The following is an 18,536-nucleotide window of genomic DNA, read 5'->3' as shown; positions in this document are numbered from 1 at the left end:
TGGGGAATCCGATTAATTTCGCACTCTCGAATCTCTTTTTCTAACTTTGAGACCTGACTATAATACAGTCTTTGTCTCTTTGCGCCCTGAGCTCCCATTCTACCTCTCATAAACGCCTTACACGCTTCCCATACTGTATCTTCCTTAGCTGAGCCCACATTTACTTCTAGAAAAACTTGTATCTCTTCTTTGAGAGTTTCTAGGACTTCTGTATCAACTAAAATTGTCCGATCTAATCTCCAAACTGAAGTGATTTCTTCTGCTTCCAAACTCAAATTTAAACACACCAGAGTGATCTGATAAATGCGCCCCTAAATGATCTACACCTGTAACTCTCTCTTTCAATCTATTATCAATCAGAAAAAAATCTATCCGTGAGTTGTGTTTATACTTTTTGTTATAGAAAGTAAAGCCTAACTGTTGTGGAAATTTACATCTCCAAATATCACAGAGTCCAAGTTGCCCCATCATTGACTTAACTTTGGCAGTCATTTTACTATTCATTATTGCTCTGGTGTTACCCGCTCTATCCAGCTTCCCGTCTAATACTGTATTAAAATCCCCTGCCATAATTACTTTACCAGGAAAATCCAATAACTCCAATTCAACTTTCTCTAAAACTATGGGATCATCTATATTCGGACCATAATAGCCTACAACTGTCAACACTTCACTCGAGAGTCGTAAACTACAAATCACCCATCTTCCTCTACTATCTACTACACTATTTTCGACTACTATGTCGGATCCTTTTCTTATCAAAATAACTACCCCCTTTGTAACCAGATCTTGAGATGTAAAGATAGCATTTGCAATCCATTTTTGAGTACTAAATATCTCTTTACTTTCCTTTTGTGTTAAATGTGTTTCTTGCAAGATGATGATCTGTGCGGGTGAATCTTCTAAATATTTCAAAATCAGCAATCTCCTAGATTTGACTCGGAGCCCATTGACATTCCATGTAAGGAACCTTAACTCCTTATCTCTAGCCCTGCTCATCATACTTGTCATACTTGTCATATGCTGCCCATTTCTTCTTTCTGATTAAGTCACAGAAAGACTGCTCATGAGGAATATTTTTTTTAATTTTCTCCCTTGCCCCTATCCCTCCCCTCTCCCTACACTCACTTCCCTCCCTGGAAAACCCAACCATTACTCCCATGGCCTAGGCCTGTGGATGTCTCAGTGGTAGTGTCTCTTTATTTTACAGATTATTATGGCCGATAATCTATTTCTTTGCATTATGAATAACATCCAAAAAAGCATCTACCTCGTCCACAGTACGAAATATATACATTTTATTGTGCCACATGACTTTTAGAAAGGTGGGAAAATTTAATTGAGCCGTGGCTCCTATCTCCCTTAAAGGTGTCAATCGCTTTCCCATCTCCCATTGCCTGTTTGCTGTAGCTGGTGACAAGTCCTACCTAATGTCAACTGATACTCCGTCTATCACAATAGATTTTTTCTTTAAAGCAAGTGACAGGATTTTTTCTTTTAATGAATATGTCGCAAAATTAATCAAAATTTTCCTTGGCTTAGCCCGGTCTGGATTCAACCTAAAAGGATCTCGATGTATTCGTTGTATATCACGGGCCAAACTTTCCTCAGTTTCTTCTAGTGCTAACTCTTTCTTCAGTAACTGCACTACAAAAGTCTTTATATCTGTCCCCTCTTTTCCTTCTGGAAGTTTGAGAATTTTTAGGTTGTTGCGCCTTTGCATATTTTCCAGCCTTTCTAACCTTTCATCCATTTGCCTATCTTGAGAATATAAAGTCTCTATCTCCTTACGATTATCCAGAACTCTTCCCTGCACAACTTTCATTGCGGATTCCATCTCTCCTGCACGTGTCGTTAATTTATCTATCTTATCCTCTAACAGCGCGCATGTAGCACTAATACACTCTTGATTCTTTCTAGAGGCTTCAAAACCTAAATGGAAATCCTGTTCCAGTTTTCTTAAGAGTTCCATGACAGACACATCTGTTGAGGCAAATCTCTCTTGCTGTCCTGAAGCCAACTCGGCTTTGCAAAACATCGTCTTTTCATTCCTAAGGGTTTCCTCTCTCCTTGTAAATATATCTTCTTCCGCCTTCTCTTCCATGTCAACAGTAAGTGAGCTTTCAGCTAACATATTTAATGTGACTGGTGTAGTAGATTGAAATATCCGCTCCGTAGATGCCTCTGCATCACAGCTACCTCCCTTATCCGCCTCCATCTCTGTATCCAAAACCTGAAATGGGTTTGGTGTTGAAAGAGTTGACCAATCCTGTTTGCGTTCTTCCATATATTTTGATAAATATTCAATTTTTTCCTCAGGCTCTACTGCCTTGCCAGCCCTATCTTGAAGCTGAGAGACAGTCGGGTTTCAACACCAGCACCTTTGGGACTGGCTTAAAATAGAGGTTAAGTGAAGGAGCTATTGGGGTTTTAAACACAGCCTTTTCTTTCTTTTGTCTTTTTTTCTTTTCTCTCTTTGAAGGCGAGACCTTGGATTTATATGCTGTAGGCTTAGGGAAGGCTTTTTCCTCTGTCTCAGCGTTTTTTTTTTCTCCCCTTGTGTGCTTTCACTTTTATTTAACCCCACAAGAATTTCTTTATCCAACCTCTTGCTCCTTAACTGATATCCTGTAAAATTACCTCCCTCGTTCCCCCCCTTGCTTACTTGCCCCGCACAGGTCCGTTGCGGTACACTTTTAGGGTTAGGATTGCTCGTGACAGCTTCCAGCCCTCGACCCCTTCCTCCGCTTGTTGGAGTGCCGATTTTTGCAAGCACTCGGCGGCCTCTGCAGACACCCTGCGCCGCTCGCTCCCAGCTCCCGGCCGGCAGGTAACGCGACTCCGCCCCCTCAGTCTCAGTGGGTTGCTGTACTGGGTTCTCCGCCATCCGCCGCTGCCGCTGGTCTCCCGTATCCAGCCGGCAAACGGCCTCCAATATCTGCCGGTAGCTCGCCGTGACTTCCACCAGGTAAGCGCTCACAAAAAACAAACGCCGACAATCGACCTTTCTCGCAAACTAACACCACCACTATCCCGACATCCGCGACCCGCTGGTTAGCCGGCCGCCATGTTTTCCGAGCCGAGATCCAGGCTCTCTGTTGTAAAGAACCTTACACCGTGTTTCACACTAACAGAGTAGTTCTCAGAACACATCCTAGTTTTTTGCCTAAAGTAGTCTCGGACTTTCATATTAACCAGACTATCACTTTACCTACTTTTTCTCCGAATTCTTCCGGAAAGGGCTCTCCATTGTCTGATCTCAAGAGGGTTCTTTAAAGTTTTACCTAGACAAAACAAAGGCACTGAGGAAATCAGTTTGTTTGTTTATTAACTATGGTCCTGTTAACACAGGTTTTGCGGCCTCCAAAAGATCCATTTCGAGTTGGATAGGTTCTCGTATTATACTGCCACACCAATTGGCCAACAAATCCCTTCGGGAAAACCTAATGCCCACTCCTAAAGCTTGGGGAACATCCTTATCAACGCAACTTTTACAACGCATGCCTTTACATCGCAAGCCTTACAACGCATGCCATTACAACGCATTGCGCTGGGGGGGCGCTCTAGGATAGGGAATAGATTTAATTTACTATCCAACACCTTCCCTACTATCCACTCGGACTGGAGTTGGAATAGTAAATTAATCTATTCACTATCCAGCACCCCTCAACACTATGCGTTGTAACAGCATGCGTTGTAACAGCATGCGTTGTAACAGCATGCGTTGTAAAACCTGCGTTGTAAAACCTGCGTTGTAAAACCTGCGTTGTAAAACCTGCGATGTAAAAGCATGCGATGTAAAAGCATGCGATGTAAAAGCATGCGTTGTAATGTCATACATCCCTAAAGCTTCTACCACGGCTCTCCTGAGGAATGTTCCCGTGTCAGAGATTTGTAAAGCAGCTACATGGCGATCAGTTCATACATTTACTCGCCACTACTGTTTAGATGCTAACACAGATGCTCAGGTTGGGCAAGCCTCGCTGAGAAACTTGTTTGCTAATACCGTTTAACATGTGTACATCAATTGTTTGCTGTTTTTTGCTCGTCCGCGAGGAAGTGGGTATAGGCTTGCTACTCTATTAAGTGATTATGACTATTGCTGAGTATCCCCTGGAAGAGAAGGATAAGTTACTTACCTTTAATCAGAGTTCTCTTCCATTGGTATACTCATCAAAGTCATAAGCAACCCGCTCGCCTCACCAGACGAGCATTAACAGTTCATACAGTATTATTGCATCTTAGATGCAGGTTCTTACAGGTTTCATATACCTTACAAAAGAACTGACCTAACTGTCACCTGTGGTGCATGATGGGAGCTGGGGGCTCTTAGAGCCCTTAAAGGCAAGGTTCTCAGGGTCTCTGAGGCCTTAAAGGTGAGGTGACAGTTTTCCTTTCTGTACAAGGATGTTATTTATCTACGCTGCCTATTTTTAGGCTAATTGCCTGCTATTACCCGTTTTCCTTGAGGAAAATAAAGGGTTACTGCAGAATAATATTACTGTGCATGTCCTTCTCTTACATTATATGTATGTGTTTTCATACTAGAGAAATGCATGTAATTTTAGCTTCTTATTGGGTATGTATGGGGCTGCATATTTTTATTATGTTATACATGTATATGTGTGTGTTTTAGTACTATGTACTTTTCTAAAACACACACATATATATGTATTTTTTTGTCTATGCTCCGGGTTCCTGCACATGGGCGGAGATAATTCAGTGCTTATGACTTTGATGAGTATATACCTGGAAGAGAACTAGGATTACAGGTAAGTAACTTATCCTATCGCTCCGTCACTTTCAAGGCGGTCCGAAGTCACTGTGGAACCATACGGTGCTACCTACTGATGGAGGCTTGCTGGAAAATTTCTTCTGAAACTGTCTGGTATCTGGAAGTATTCTAAAGGTGAGGAATGTGCAGTTGAGTAACCTCCAGAAAGAGCATTACTGAAGGTGAGTAACATTTGTTTGTTTTGATGCTGACAAATATTTGACAAGCGTTTATAGCCCTTTTAACACTTACCGTAACCATACAGAGTCTTCTCCGCATGTCTTTAGATGCTTTCTCCTTTTGTACTTGGCTATTTCCTCTTTTGAGAAGCATCTTGTGAAAGCCAGCAGATGGTGCATGCTTTCATTCTTTATAAGGTGCCACATTTTTCTTCTACTTTTAGGGCAACCATATGAACTTCAAAATCCAGGTTATTATCGAATCAAATATGAAGGTATTTATGAGCGTCCAATTGCCATTGTTTAATCCTTTACATGTGTATGTAAAGGGAGTTAGAGTTAAGGTGTCTTTGCAGCATGTCTTCAGTAATAACTGAAGGTATGCCATGAAAGCCTATTTTACAGGAACCTTTGATATGCCCCTTCTACCTCAGCCTCCTAGAACACCTGAAAAGCTCGTATTCTAGGTTCGAGAATTTCCAAATGATAGAAATTTGGCTGGGGTGTTAGGATGATGCTAAATATACAACTTATTTCGCACTTTAGTACATAACTTTTAAAGTATTTGAGATCAATATGCTTTTATTTGCTGTGATTTCAGGGTTTAATTGAATAATAGCCTATGCAGCTGAAGTTCTTGATGAGCTGTGTCCTTAAACAGACCAACTATTTTCTGCCAAAAGCGAACAGTGTTTTTTTTTTATACAGTCGTACATTTTGATGCTATTTCCTTTGGATTGGTCATTATGGCCCTGGACAAGATGTACATGGTGATAACATTGTTTTCTTACCAGAGAGCTGGAGTACCAATAATTAAAGCTGCAGTATGCTTAACTTTCGGTGATGTTTGTTAAAATATATGTAGAGAATGTGTACAGGGAACTGAGAGTTAATTTATTGTTATGTTTTAACTACGCATGTGCTGAATGAGTCATGGTCAGCTCCCGAAACCCAGTCAGATTTTATTTTCTCAAATCTTATTCTATGTATTTGCAACCAGGACAAGACGATTAGAATGAGGGTTGGGTGCTAAGGGATCACCTTTGCTGCTGAAGGACCATCTACTAAGCAATTTATCGAAAAAACACACACTTCTAAAGGTTCACGCTATAAGAGAATGATTTGAGTGGGATGGGTTATGGAAAAAATGCTATTTCCTTTTGGCCAAAATTGTTATGTGAGATCGACACCGTTTGATTGGGTTTGTAATTTGTCTCTTCCTAGAGACAACCCACAGTTAAGCTAAGAACGCTAGATGTCTCCATCAAGACTCTAGTTGGGCTGACATGCAGTAAGCGTGTAGTAGTTTTTTTTTATTATAAACCGGAGCAAAAGGTTTAAGGCCCAGCACATTTTGGATATAAGAAAATCGTAGCATGCAGGCAATCAACAAAATAAAGCTCCACTCAAACCTACAGATCAAAATAGAAAAACTTTACTCCTACACACAAAGACTAAAAAGGAGACACACATGAGAAAAAAGTGACCTTGAAGGAAGGTGCGCTTCCTGTGAGCATTGATTCCAAGACACTGATAGACAGCCACTAGAGCGTTGATTCACTGTTCAAGAGAGGCCTCAGAAGCGACCTGTGTATCTTAAAGCGACCCTCAAGACCCAAGAAATATCAAACTTAAAATTAAGGCAAGACCGGCAAAGAGAACAGAAGTCCACGCATCTGCAGTCTGCCCTGCTTGAAAAAGATCAGTGGATGCCACACATGTCTTGGAGATAAGACATCAGCGCCGGCTACTGATTCAAAGTTTTTTATTTTATTAATCCTGACTCATGGCGCATTGCAGCTGTGATGCAAGAGTACCTAATACCACAAAGCCAAGTTAAGGAAAAATTAGATATAGGGAAGTAATTGCACCGTAGAAGCACACCAAAAATACCTAAATTGCATAAAACTAAATGAAAGGAAAATAGTTTTTAAGTATACCACACCTACTTCTCCACCTTTGCTTCTGTATCAAGAGCCAAAGGAAGGACTCTGGCCAGAGGACGAACAATCATTTAAATTGCAGGATGACACATGCGATGCATACATGATAGACTCTGAAAGGTAAGAACAATACCCTGTCAAGGCATGGGTACTTTCCGTGGTTGAAGACAGAAAGGTTCTAAGGAACCATCGTCTCTTGTTAGAGGAGATTGCAACTCCACTATCAAGTTCAAGTTCAGGAATTTATATAGCGCACTACTCACCCGGAGGGTCTCAAGGCGCATGTAGAAGCAGTAGAAGAGGCGCATCTACAGCAAAGCACCACTGGTTTTTGCTGTGTATTGAAGTACCCAAGAAGGATCGCCCTTTATTTCCAGTCCTGGACCCCGATGTCTGGAATACTCACGTAATGAAAATTCATTTCTAGATTACTATATTGCAGGAGGTCATCCCACGTGTAAGTGAAGGGGTCTTTTTCACCACACTCAATTTAAAATATATTTCTTTTAATTTACTGATGCATCCAAAATACTCTAAGTTCGTTACTTTGCAACTGGTGCATATGATTACCTGTTCAGACCACACAGGATTTCGCGATTCGAAAAATAATCGCGAAATCAGTACTTTTGTAAAAAGGCGGCGCTTTTTAGGTCTCGCCTGTCGATGCGCATGCGCATCGAGCAAGGCGAGAGTATTGGGACTTATCTACTCTTTATCCACACTGCAAGGAATCGTGGCGATTCCTTGCAGTGCCCGTGACTTTTAAGCTCAATGCGCATGCGCATTGAGCTTAAAAGCGCGTGCACGTCCGTCTTTGTTTACCCGCTCCGCCCCCTCCCCTTCCCGCCGTGTCGCATTTCTCCTCCCCCCTCCCCTCTCTTCCCTCCGTCTTGTTATACACAGCACTCGCGCAACGCCATTTCCGGATCTAAACACGCCCCCTTGCATCACACGCTGATTCGACTCCCAACAGCAGACACGGAGTCGCAGGCCAGCAGCCACGAGTGCAGAACCACTAGTTTGCGAATAGGTAAGCGCATAAAATTACCCCTCCTTAAGTCGCAGCACATCACCGTAGTTGCATTTAACATTTGTGATTTCTTAGCTCAGAGGTTTCTACCAGAGGCGACAGCGGAACCATTATTTATTAGGTTAACAGGAAAGCCCCTGCAGAGCTGCTCTGTCGCAAGAAACGCCTTGGAAACTTAGCGCCACTCATCAGGATTCATCGAGTGCGTGTGATTGGTGTCTCTCTGCCTCGTGTGCCTTCTCTCTCACGTACATCTCTCTCCCCTCCCCCCAGATCTCATCCTCCTTAAGGGCCCGCCCCCTCAACGGTGACTCACCTAGCAGGCATCCAGCTAATGAAACTGCTGGACTTTAAAGGGCTCCTACCTGCTCCAGCAGACCCCGGTCATGTGACATGGGGGTGGGGGCGCAACGCTCCCCCACCCCCCATGTGGGGGAACACCCAATGTACTGTAACCCGACCGACCCACTCCATTCTTATCTGCACGAGCCTCCTCGTGCGCAGCCTGGTTCCCCGCCTTAACCTTGTAATTAGACGCTTTGCTGCCCTTCCTTAAGCCACCAAAACGAGGCCCCCCATACCCCTCCACTCTCGTCGCTCCCACTCCTGTGCTTTGTCTCCCTCTAACCTGCCTCCGAAATTGAAGCGTTTTTATGCCCCCTACCCTCCCCCCCGTTGCGTCTCTCCAGGCCAAATTCCTCTTCGTCAGTACTCTGGGAGACTACTTATCGGCCCAGGATCACAGGATGTTGAGCCACACCGAGTTTAAAATGTCATTCCCTCGCTTCAAAGTCAACAGCTCTGAGCCTAGAGCCCCCTCGCTTACCCCCTCATACCCCGCCATGTACTGCTATTGTCTTACCCAAAACCTTTCGCTCTTGCGTACAATCACTAAATATACAACTCCTAAGCTGAGGCTCCTGCAGCAGCCCCCCGCCACTCGCGCTCGCCCCTCGTGCGCCTTGGTCTACCCTTTAACCCGACTCCCCATTGAAACCTTCTTCCTGATACTCCGTGCGTCACCCCATGCCAAATACCTGGTTTGTTTTACTCCGAGAAGAGTAAATCATCTGCGCAGGATCACAGGATGTTGAGCCACTCCCAAGTCGGCAGCTCTGTGCATAGGCCACATCACTTCCCCTATGGTCCCCACTATAGCCTACGGTTGCCTAGCGGGCCCCATTGACTAACTTGCGCCTTCTGTGATCCTGTCCGCCCTCCGAGCTTAGCCTGCCACTCACGAATTGCAATTTTCTAACAACCATTGAGCCAGCCCCAGACAAAACACTTCAACCCTCCTATCCTCACACATCATTAACCTACCCTCCCGCATATTGCTCCACTCCTGCTGCCATATGAACCATCGCGCTGGGGGCAATGCAGTCCTCCATGCGCACTGCTGCTAGGCCCGCAAGGTGGTACCTGGGCTAAACATTGGGTGTAGCCACACCCTATTGTAATTGTATACCACTCTTTACCCCAAACCACTTTTCCTGTTTAACAGTACTTACATGCTGTTCCACCGTCCCAACCCACACCGCCCCTCACCTCACACCATCCGCTCAGAGGAACTGCCTCCACCCCGCCTCGTTCCATGCCCTGCTACTTTGGAAGGTGACCCGCGTAAACAACGCTTGGCCCTCCTCACACTTCTCACCGCAATAACACCCCTTCATCCCTCCCCAGACAGTGCTTCACCCCCGCCCAGGTCTCCCGAGCGCCCGTAGGCACCGTGGTTGACAAGGAACTGCAACCAATCTCACTGGCCCCAGAAGGATGAAAGGCAGAGGGCATGAAGACTGGACCTCGAACCCCCTACACAAGGACACCAGCCGCTCCCTGAATCTTCTCCCTATGGGTTTCGGTTGGAGCCAAACCAGCAATCACCTCGAGGGCAGCGGACTGACAACCCTCCCTCATGCCTGTGCAAGGCGACAAGACCCCCCGCCCATCCGATGGCACTGTGATCCGCGCTGCTCCCTCCTCCCTGTGTGCTGTGCCCCCAGTACCACCAGCCCCATCAGCCTAGCTGCCCCACACATCTCACCCACCCTCTCCCCCTGGGCAACAGCACCTCCTCCCTCCCAAGGTCTACTGCTCCCCGAAGCTATATCTGCAGGAATACTGATCTCACTGTAAGCTGTAACTGCAATCATAGTAACAATACATGGATGGGTATATGTATTATCCACTCAGAGCCCTTATTCCAAAATGCGTGGGTGTTAAAATTTTTCATGCATTAGATTAATGTGATAAAAAATAAATAAAGCCAGTACCATTTAGTGTGGCAGCGTGTCTTCGGCTCATTTTAAAACGCAGCTTATTAACGCGAATCAGTATTTCAATAACACCTCTATTTGATCCAACATAATGTGGTTTCATTTCAGCCCACTGTTAGGCCAAATCAGTGCAGCCTTGGAATAGACACCGTGGCACGTTAATTCTAATTCAGAGACTTCCAAAGGAAAATGTTTCATTCATTATTGCAGTGCTTTTGTGTCGAATGATATGAAATGAGTATTAGATACACACAAACAACGTTCTGACGATGCTTTGGTTAATTAAGTTCTTGACTCACCCTCAACCCCTCACCCTCACCCACCCTCAACCCCTCACCCTAACTCACTCACCCTCACTCACCCTCACTCTCACTCACCCTCAACCCCTCACTCACCCTCAACCCCTCACTCACCCTCAACCCCTCACTCACCCTCAACCCCTCACTCACCCTCACCCTCACCCACCCTCACTCACCCTCACTCACCCTCACTCACCCTCAACCCCTCACTCACCCTCACTCACCCTCCTCACTCATCCTCACTCATCCTCACTCATCCTCCCTCACCCTCACCCACCCTCAACCCCTCACCCTAACTCACCCTCACGCTCACTCACCCTCACTCACCCTCACTCACCCTCACTCTCACTCACCCTCAACCCCTCACTCACCCTCACTCACCCTCACTCTCACTCACCCTCAACCCCTCACTCACCCTCACTCACCCTCAACCCCTCACTCACCCTCAACCCCTCACTCACCCTCAACCCCTCACTCACCCTCAACCCCTCACTCACCCTCAACCCCTCACTCACCCTCAACCCCTCACTCACCCTCAACCCCTCACTCACCCTCACTCTCACTCACCCTCAACCCCTCACTCACCCTCAACCCCTCACTCACCCTCACTCACCCTCACTCACCCACCCTCACCCTCACTCACCCTCAACCCCTCACCCTCACACAGTGCAATAGGTCTCGGAGCATTTGAGTTAGAGCTTTTAGAATTGTTTATGGCTTTTTTTTTATTTGTAATTCTTTAGCATTGGCTACAGGAAACAAAAATGCTAAAGATTTACAAATAAAACCCATAAACAATTCTAAATGCACTAACTCTAATGCTGCGAGACCTATTGCATTTCCAATGCTTGTTATAAAAGTGCTAGCGAAATTAGAGCTTGGCAGCTGGACGGCAGAAAGCTTTCAGAACAGTAAATTCCTGCATTTAGTTCACAGGAACAACGTGCAGGCACAGCAAGAAGTGTTTTTTTAAATTCTCCCCTCCAACTGCATCGAAGATGAAGGCCAAGTTAAGGGGCCATCAAGCGGCTCATTTTTGATCGAGTATCAAAAGGAGTAATGTTTGTAGTTCAGCCCTTTGCCAGCCTAAACAGCTGTCCTGTGGCTTTTCGAATTTTAGCCTTGGCCACCTTTTACTCAATGAGAACTCTTCTGTTAAGCAATTAAAGCATATGATTTATTTACTAAAAACCAAGAAAGTCTTCAGAATTATGCAGCAGTGAACATTTCCCACTTTGTTTAGTATTCCTTTTGTATAGCATTCTTTCTTATTGGTGAATTGATGCTGTGAGCACTGCCGAATAAAGAGCAAGTGAACTAGTGTCTGCATACGTTGTATAGTGTTTATTTCAACGAAAATATGCTAATCATAAAAACGATGAAACCATAATTCAAAATATTTTAATTCCTTGATCTTTGTAGGTAACACGTTTTTTGATGGTGTTTTGTCAAGCAATGTGTGGTATAACTCCCAATCTATTTCATTTAGAAGATGCCACTTTCACCTTTATGAGGAAAGTAGTTTATTATTTGATGTGGTTGTGTAACATCACCATGTAATGTACAGACAAACCCATAACCGGTCCAGTCAGACTTGTTTAAAAACCTTTAGCTCAGGTCTGGCTAGCTGTGGATGTGGCCTGGAACTTAACTTAAATGCAAATACAACGGAGGGGAAACAAAAGCACACAGCACGTTCGCTCCTCACAGGTACTTAAGAGAGGCATACTTTTGACTTTGTTCAGTCCCTTGAAATGCATGCATGCACCGCAAGAATGTCAGATGTGTTGGTCTTTGCAAGTATTCACAAAAATAACAATTTAAATAGTACTATTTTATTTATTTTATAGCGCTACTCATCCCATTGCATGGTATTGGAGTGCTTTACATGACATACACATTAGACATTGATAATAAATCATGTAGAAGTGTAAATTAATGTACAAGATGTGTTACATGAGTCAGTGAGGGTTATAAGGTGTAGGAGTCACATGTCCTTCACAGCTTTCAGTGCCATATATATTAGAAGGATTATAATTTATGAACTGCAGTTAACAAAAGGAGATCTCAGTGTTCAAAGCAGTGGCGTATATACCTAGCTACATAAAACAAAAATCTCTAATCTGCATGTTATGTGATGTGCTTTACAGGAGACACAATAACCTTCTATACTACTTTGATGCAAATCTGGAATTGCACAAAACACAGATCTCTCCAACAAATGCTCTAACCTCCTATCTCACCATTATTATTATTCCCTGAGATTTACTGGGCACCTCTGGAAGATTTTTTTAAAACCATAAAATATTTTAAAATGCCGACTTTGTAACCAATTAAGCAGTGGAGATTTACTGCCATGCTACTCCTTGTTGCAAATTTCTTTGTGGCAAGGCTTTTAAACAAATGTTTCATTAGTTGAGGCCCAGATTTTTCGTTGGAATTGCACTACTTTTTTGGCATAAGCCCAAAGCAGAATCTAATTCGTTAAATCTCATAATAAGCTTAAAGCTACTTATGATATACCTGATAAGGATTGTGTGAGGTCTTAATATCTGATGTCACTGCCAGAGAGATCACTTCCTGTGATCCCGCGTGCAATGCCACGCTTTGTGGGGGCATGCGCCATGATGTCACTTGCAAACTACCAAACTTGGTTAGTCCCCCCCACTTCTTTTTTTTAGAACTTGTGTGCCCTGGAGGAGGGAGTGGTAGTAGGTTGAAGGAGGTGGTGGGGGTTAGTCAGTATAATCATTTGTGCAATTTGTTGTTTACTGCGCAATTTTAGGTGCATGGGCAGCCGGGAGAGAATTGAATTACAGTAAACCATGGTGTAGGCTTGTAAACCGGGTCGGTGGTGGGAGAGTGGAAGTGTTGATGCCACTGATCAGGGTAGGAGTGTCTGCACCCTGTTCTGGGGCGAGAGTAGACAGGAAGCGCGGAGCAGCATTGGGCACTAATGCATCCCCTCTCCTTGTTTCGGGATCCAGCAGGGGTGTATTTAGACTTGCAAGAGTGTCTTAGACTCTCACTGGCACGTCAATTGATAAGTAGAGTTATAATTGCCCTGGGATCTTGATTTCCCTTGGGCCATCTTGCTCCTGCGGAAGTCAGAGTCTAGGAAGTTCTTGGAATGGCTGCCAGCAACTTGAGAAAAATGTTGCTGTAGCGCCTTGAGACCTTTTCTGGTGAATCGTGCGCTATACAAGAACCTATGACTATGACTGCCAGCCATTACAGGACATCGGGACTTAGCATAGCAAAGAAATACTCTCATACACTTTAAACATGCCTATTTGAAAGTGGAATGCTCTGCAAAAACAGTTTCTCTTGATTGAAGACTGAAAATGAATAATTATGAGTAAAATAAATTTCCGCAATAATGCCGCAAAATGAAAATTTTTATGCCACAAAATTTGCAAATCTTTGCCGCAATATCCTGGGGGATCTGCCTGTTTAAAGTTTTTCAGTTTATAACAAAATCTGCCCCAACAGTGTTTACAAAGTGTCCACCAAAAGAGGCTGCACTTCTATCTCCCCAAAAATTACATGTATTTGCCTACCTAAAAGATTGATTGTTAAAGGGGAGGATGACTTTCCACTGCCTGCCAAACATACATTAGAAAGTTACATTGCTTCGCTGATCAGAGTGCACTCTTGGTGTTGGAAAACATCGCACCTGCAACCTCTGCTGAATCAGATATTTTTTTTGTATTAATATTATTTTTACTTTTTAATCAACAATCAGTCAGGCTGAAAGCCTATCCCACATGTGAGAGTGCCAGCATTCTAGAGCAAGCTTAATTTATGACTAAACGTGTCCCTCTTTAAAATGCGAATAGTTTTTAAACTGTTGGCAATGATTCAGAAAAGGGGGTGGTGATGAACAGAGTGTCTGAATTAAGCAGACCACTCTTACCTAGTCCAAAGATCAGGGCTTGATCCATCACCGTTATTTATCTCACTGCCCCATCCCAGCTCAGAACCTGGCTATATGCAAATCAGTCTGTCCCTGGCCCAGTGCATCATGGGAACAGGGCAGACTAAACTACCAAGCCAATTCTTCACCAGAAAAGAGACAAGCTACCGGGGACCGGTTTCTGGCATTTCAGCCGTCTTCGGCCCAGCTTGCTTGAATCCTGATGGTGCAATGATGGCATCATATTAGTCCCTTAAGTACTTCTACAAAAGCCTCTTCTGTAGTATTTAGCGAGAAAATGGTCTTAAGCAACTAAGAAGATCTAGTGTTCACTTGCATTGGATCTTTCATATGTTTGTATCCTTGAATCGTTCCTTGTTGTCAGGCTGGGAATACCCAGTAAACAGTGTTGCAATGGTCATAGGCCTCATCGAAGTTTGTTTAGGAGAAAATCCACCTCATTTGAAGCAACCCGAACTTCAGTCAATGAAGTGGAAGGGATAGCTCTCCAACTCCTCCAAGAGGCCAGCATAGCTCAGATTTCGACCACGCCGTGTATGAGCTAGTTTCTGTGAAGTGCTCCTCTGTAGCCTTTCATTGACCTGATACTCTCTGGTCTATCCTGGATCTTAGTCGCTTGCATCTTCAGCTTTCAGTGAACTGAGGATTCTTTTTGGGCTAAATATGTTCGAATGTGTAATTTTTCTGAAAAAGGGAGACCTGTCCTTAAACACAAACTATCATCATGACTGGGAGAGAAAAAACCTCTTCAAATTTAACCCCACCTATGGTCAGAAAAACATCTACACTTTTGTCCCACATAACCAATGTATTTCCCGCACACAAGCCTTAGCACAGTGACATTTGTAATACTTTTCCTTTGAAGATTCTGATAGATAGCAAATGGAGACTTGCACTGTATTTTCAGTAAAAGAAAGTTACTGTCTTAGGGGGCTAACCCCAACCCCCCATTTTAGGAGGATTCTGTGAAAAATACTCCACAAGCACATCCACGAAGACGGCACAAAAAGCAGAAACCTGGATTTCCTAGAGCTGGACTTGCATCCTAAAATAGCTTCAACCACCACTTTGCAAAGGTAGATTGGAATTTCTCCAGAAAAATTATATAAGCAGGATGCACTTCATTCTGTGGAAAAAGCAGTGTAAGAATCCAGCTCCCTGGATGTCCTCGCCGATCTCCAGCCTCCTCCGGAGACTTCTTATTGTTGTCAAAGGTCAACTAGAAAACACGGTTCACGTCAGACCCTTGGCAACTTACTCAATATCTAGGGCATCCATTAAAAGCAAGACTTTTCAAGAACATTGTACCAGTCGACAGCGGTTTTCCCCATGCCTGTCACTTTTTCGCCATAACCAGTCTGATGTCTTTTATGTCCCAAAGAGTGAGTGAGACCTTTTAGATAAGGCCTACCAGGAGTGTGCCTTCTGCTCCCCTGATTGCACTCGTTTACTTGCCTTCTGCTCCCCTGATTGCACTCGTTTTTCTTGCCTTCTGCTCCCCCTCACTGCCCCTGATTGTGCCCGCCTGCCTTGGTCCCCTCGCTGCTCCCGTTCCCGGCGCTGCGACCCCTGCGGCCCGCCGCCTCACTGCCCATTCGCTGCTCCTCCCTCCCACCTCCCCATATAGGCCGGCCGCTGCACGGTGAGGAGAGCGACCTTTGACCTTGCTGGTAGGTCGCTCCCCCACCACACAGCTCCGCCTGTGTGTCCTGTCCCTGCCCCACCTGCTGCTGTAAAAGTTGAGGCCCTCCTCCACCCGCAGGCTACCACCTGCGCCTCATCCCTGGTGGCCAGTGGTAGGCCTTAGGTTTGTATCACTGTCGCTGTCTGTCTTCCCTGTACTGCCCATACTGTGTTCTGGTGTCTGTGACTGCTGTTGCCTGTCTACCTCCTGTGCCTGCATTCTTATCTGTGCCTGTTGTCTTGCCTTCTGTTCCCCTGGTTGCACTCGTTTTTCTTGCCTCTGCTCCCCTGATTGTACCCGTTTTTGTGCCTTCTGCTCCCCTTATTGCTCTAGTTTTTCTTGCCCTCTGCTCCCCTGATTGCACTCGTTTTTTAGGTCTTGGTGTAGCCAATGCGGTTGTGCATTGCTTCTGCGAGAAATTATGTAGGGGCTCCAGGGAAGCCTAACGAGGGGGCTTTAGAATGCGGATTATGGCCAGTGCATGTGAGACATTAAAGCGCGAAGCTGGCATCTGGACTGCTTTCGCCAGCGCGCGCTCGGCCTCAATTCCTGCTTCCCCTCTTACTTTAGTTATCGCTCACACTCCATATGCTCGTTCCTTCCCACCCTTATTTTGATGCCAGAGGGCTTTGGAATGCGGTTTATGGCCAGTGCATGTGCCTCACCATTTGCTCCCCCGCCCTCCCACCCCCCGCATCAGACTTCAAAGGCTGCCGCTCCCCCGCCACCTGCATCAGACTTGAAAGGAATGCACTCCCTGTTATCTTGTTCTTTTAGCCCTACACTTGCCATGCATTCGCTAAAGCTCACCAGTGGGCCTTTTGCCCCTCACTAAAAGCTCCTCTCCTCACTTCTCTTTCTCGCACCCACGCTGTTTCTGTTACTCCTTGCTCTCTTTATCTCCATTCCTCCCCTGTAGTTTTCTCTCATTCTCGCGCTCTCCCTCACTCTCCCCGTAACATCCCTCTCGCTAACCTACTTTCCCTTTCAATGCTGAATATTGAAAAATATAAGCAGTCGCCAGGTGTTTTTAAATCATTTTTTTTCACTTTCTACGTGCGCACCACTTGTGTGTTCTTTTTTTTTTTTCTCATCCTACCCCTCTCTACGTCTGTCTCGCACCCACACTCTTTCTGTTACTCTTTGCTCTCCCTTCAACTCCCCCCTTCAACGTCCACCCTCCAATGTCCACCCACCCTCCATCTTTCTATCTATCGCCCTCACTCTATCTATCGCATCACCACATCATCACTCATGGTCACCAGAACATCACTATGTGCTACAACTGATTTACTGAATGCCACAGCATCACTCGTCACCGCCACAGCATCACTCGTCGCCGCCACAGCATCACTCGTCGCCGCCACAGCATCACTCGTCGCCGCCACAGCATCACTCGCCGCCGCCACAGCATCACTCGCCGCCGCCACAGCATCACTCGCCGCCGCCACAGCATCACTCGCCGCCGCCACAGCATCACTCGCCGCCGCCACAGCATCACTCGTCGCCGCCACAGCATCACTCGTCGCCGCCACAGCATCACTCGTCGCCGCCACAGCATCACTCGTCGCCGCCACAGCATCACTCGCCGCCGCCACAGCATCACTCGTCGCCGCCACAGCATCACTCGTCGCCGCCACAGCATCACTCGTCGCCGCCACAGCATCACTCGTCGCCGCCACAGCATCACTCGTCGCCGCCACAGCATCACTCGTCGCCGCCACAGCATCACTCGTCGCCGCCACAGCATCACTCGTCGCCGCCACAGCATCACTCGTCGCCGCCACAGCATCACTCGTCGCCGCCACAGCATCACTCGTCGCCGCCACAGCATCACTCGTCACCGCCACAGCATCACTCAGCGCCACCACAACATCACTCAGCGCCACCACAACATCACTCGATACAAAAGGGGATGATGGACGGAGCGTTTGAGCAAATCTAACACTCAACTGATCTGGGTTTAATCCATCACCATTCTTTAGCTCACTCAGCCACCCCAGTTCATACATGGCCATATGCAAATCAGTCTGACCCTGTGCCTCATGGGAATAGTCCAGCCGAACTGCCAAGCCATGTCTTCCCTGGACCAGAAACAAGCATCCTGGATTCATCCTCGACTACTCTCTTTCCATGTCTAAGCAGGTTAACGCCGTCTCCTCCTCCTGCTAAAACACCCTCCGCAGGATCTACAAGTGGATCCCGACCGAAACAAGAAGAACCGTGACACAGGCTCTCGTCAGCAGTAGACTGGACTACGGCAACGCTCTCTACGCAGGAATCTCAGCCAAACACCTACGACGACTACAATGCATCCAAAACGCCACCGCCCGACTGATCGTCAACGTCCCCCACCGCAGCCACATCACCCACCATCTGAGAGACCTACACTGGCTCCCCGTCAACAAGAG

General features: G+C 45.8%; 1 protein-coding gene across 15 annotated transcripts in view; it reads left to right on the top strand.

Annotated features, from left to right (window-relative positions):
- VEZF1 (vascular endothelial zinc finger 1) overlaps positions 1 to 18,536 on the top strand; it is a 269,814-nt gene that overhangs the window by 136,063 nt on the left and 115,215 nt on the right. For 8 of the 15 annotated variants that reach the window (XM_086954863.1, XM_086954861.1, XM_086954859.1 and 5 more), the window contains one exon: positions 5,178 to 5,228. The exons of the other annotated variants lie outside the window; for them this stretch is intronic. In XM_086954863.1, the coding sequence (XP_086810989.1) occupies positions 5,178 to 5,228 (51 nt within the window). The remainder of the gene's footprint in view (positions 1 to 5,177; positions 5,229 to 18,536) is intronic. 15 annotated transcript variants of the gene reach the window in all.

The sequence above is a fragment of the Lissotriton vulgaris genome, chromosome 2_1 (assembly GCF_964263255.1).
Source record: "Lissotriton vulgaris chromosome 2_1, aLisVul1.2, whole genome shotgun sequence".
Classification (NCBI taxonomy): Eukaryota; Metazoa; Chordata; class Amphibia; order Caudata; family Salamandridae; genus Lissotriton; species Lissotriton vulgaris.
The sequence above is the reverse complement of the archived record's forward strand: the minus strand, read 5'-3'. Positions and strand labels throughout refer to the sequence as shown.